Here is a 2,649-nt window from a genome sequence, read left to right as displayed (position 1 = left end):
GAAGTGTGCACTCGGATACCTCTAACTAATCCCCGGCCACGCTTTTCCCTGAGCTGACATGCCTTGATAAGTGCATTCAGAGCAATAGGAGGAAAAGGAAAGCGGTTTTGTAGCCCACCATCTACAGCTTTACTGTAAAACCTTGTCTTATTAGAGAACTTGGTAAATCTGTTTTTTAAGGAATCATAATCATTTGTATTTATACTTAAAACACACAATGTTAAAAAAAAAAAGCACTTTATCCAATTAGGCCAAGATTTAACATTGTTGACAGTCCTATAGCTATTTTATCATAATTTATTATCAATATTTTACATTAATGGTTTCACAGTTGCCAATTACTTGGCCTTAAGGGTAAGAAGAACAATATATGCTAAACCTCAATCGTTAGAGCAGATTCACCTCACCTAAATTGAACTCCTTGCATATTTCCATTGCAGACTTTGATTGTCTTTCCTTCATGTCACTAGTGGGGTTGGAATAAGAGCTGTTTGGCTGTCTCTGTTAATGATGGTTGTGTTTAAGAACCTTCCTCGTCACGTTTGTGTTGCGATCTCTTCTGTTATAATTAGATCAGAGACTGGTAGCCTCTTCTGTCTCTGAAAGCACCAGTGCACAGAGTCTGCTCAGTAATGAGATTATGGATCCAGATTGTTCTGAGAGCTGAAGGTACTTGCTGCTGATGGAGGTGAACACGAGATCGCCTGGGGTTTTACGGTGTGCGCTGGGTGCCGCACAGACTTGTCAAGGTTTGCTACGTCTTCTGGGCATCCACAAAAGGCCCTGCTCTCTGGAGTGTTGTATATAGTGTAGCAAAAGAGTATTTATACATCTCACCAATCAGAACACAGCTTTATTACCTCATGCGAACTCATACAAACCAATAGAATTTCAACATGTTCTGTAGCTTAGAGTGCTCACTTACTACCTCTGAACAATACTCACGCTGTAGTTTGTCTCTTTCTTATCTTTTTGCATCTTGTAATTAACTCTTTGTTTCCCTTCATAAAATGTAATGTACATTGTAATCTTTTAAAAAGAAAAATCAGGGTTGCATTTGCAACTTTTAAAAAACAGAGTGGAAACATTGGGTCTTAATTTAACACAGGATCAGTAAAACTGTTGTAAATACCGAAAAACATTTTGAATGTTCTTCATCTTGTTACTAATCCATGCAAAAAAATAAAAGCGGCAACTAATTGTGATGCATTCAGATTTCAGTATTCAGTACTGTATATTTCACCCTGTGTGATGGGGCCCCTTCCTTTCTTTTTTGTATTGTATGCGATTCTGAAACTGATTGAGTCATGAAAATAATTTGTGGCGGTGATTCTAATGTATTAAAAACGTTTCGTGTTCCTTTCTAACTGGATTACACCCTGGATTGAAAAAGTCTTCCTCGTGGTAGTTATATGTAGTTTCAAACATGAATAAACTTTTTGCTTTCATGATTAAATGCTGATGCCATTTCTTCCTCCACTCCTTGAGCCCTCCAGAACAAAGCCTGGGATGTGGGGTGGCAAATGCCCCCCGTCGAGGGGCTTTGAGATGGTGGTGAGGCTGAGCTGGTGTGGACTAAGCCACCTCTGGGCCGGCCTGAGTCCCCACCCTATCCTGTGTGCACGGCAGCACTACACGGAAAACATGGCCCCTTTCACAGGTTAGGAAACTGACGCTCATAGCCCCAGCACAACAAGGAGGCACACCTTGACCCCAGGTGTCCTGTCCTTGTGTTCATAGTCGTCTTACCTAAGGATGCCTTTGGAACTTGTTGGATTTTTTTTTTTTTTAAATGACCAAAGCCTTGTCACATTCACTTCTTCACCTCCAGGACTTCTAACTTCCTTAATCAATCATTAAAGACAAACAAAAGGTTGTCTGGAAGAGTGGGCCTCAGACGCCACTGAAAACCAACCCCTCTGCACTTCTCAGCATCCTTCTGAAAATTCTGAAGCTGTAATCTGTAAGACCAAGTAGAACTCCTTTAACTAGATTAAACGTTGTTTTTGTTTTGTTCAGAGCATAGCAAAGTCCATATATTTACATACATGCCTGTCGCTAATGTCTAAACCTTTATAATAAAAGAGGTCCATAGCAGGTAATTGGCCTGTTTACTATATCTCAAGGAAATTGACTCACAGGAAATCAGATTAATGTTAATCAGTTGCAGCAAATTGTCTATGATAAATACAACTGTTTTACTATTTCAGTTGGTAGAGCCAGGCGAAACGAGATCCAGGGCCACCATTGCCATTAATCTTGAGGCACTTACACTGTGAGGGTAAACTTTATAAAATAGATTGCCCTCCAAAGCTATCCTCCCTCATGTGGATGCTCAGCCTGCCTGTAGGAATCTCTCCCATGGCTAAATAGTTATTTGCATGATTCAATTAGCTTGTGGGTCAGCCTGTCTTATCTTTGTACATAAAATGATCCCTGTGCTGTGTGGTTTTATAAAACATATCCTGTGGAAACATAACACATAGATGCACGAGTTCATTTTCTTCAGTGTCTTCAGACATCTCACTTAAGAACATCTTGGGTTTTAGCTTGGGCCAGCCTATTGCAAGAAGCTTGGGAGATTCAGTTTATGGTCCATGCCCTTGGTCGGCTGCTCCGTTGCTTTCGGCCTGTAGGAAGATGGAACCA

General features: G+C 40.6%; 1 protein-coding gene across 1 annotated transcript in view; it reads left to right on the top strand.

Annotated features, from left to right (window-relative positions):
* Pbx3 (pre-B-cell leukemia homeobox 3) overlaps positions 1-1,456 on the top strand; it is a gene marked incomplete at its 5' end in the record, with an annotated part of 205,219 nt that extends 203,763 nt beyond the window's left edge. Inside the window, 1 exon segment of the mRNA XM_013513216.1 lies at positions 1-1,456. This exon segment is cut by the window's left edge and continues 64 nt beyond it. Within this exon segment, the coding sequence (XP_013368670.1) occupies positions 1-29 (29 nt within the window).
* Positions 1,457-2,649: the final 1,193 nt, after the last annotated feature.

Source organism: Chinchilla lanigera, unplaced genomic scaffold (assembly GCF_000276665.1).
Source record: "Chinchilla lanigera isolate Chin_1 unplaced genomic scaffold, ChiLan1.0 scaffold00018, whole genome shotgun sequence".
NCBI classification, from domain to species: Eukaryota; Metazoa; Chordata; class Mammalia; order Rodentia; family Chinchillidae; genus Chinchilla; species Chinchilla lanigera.
This window is presented reverse-complemented; position numbering and strand designations above follow the sequence as displayed.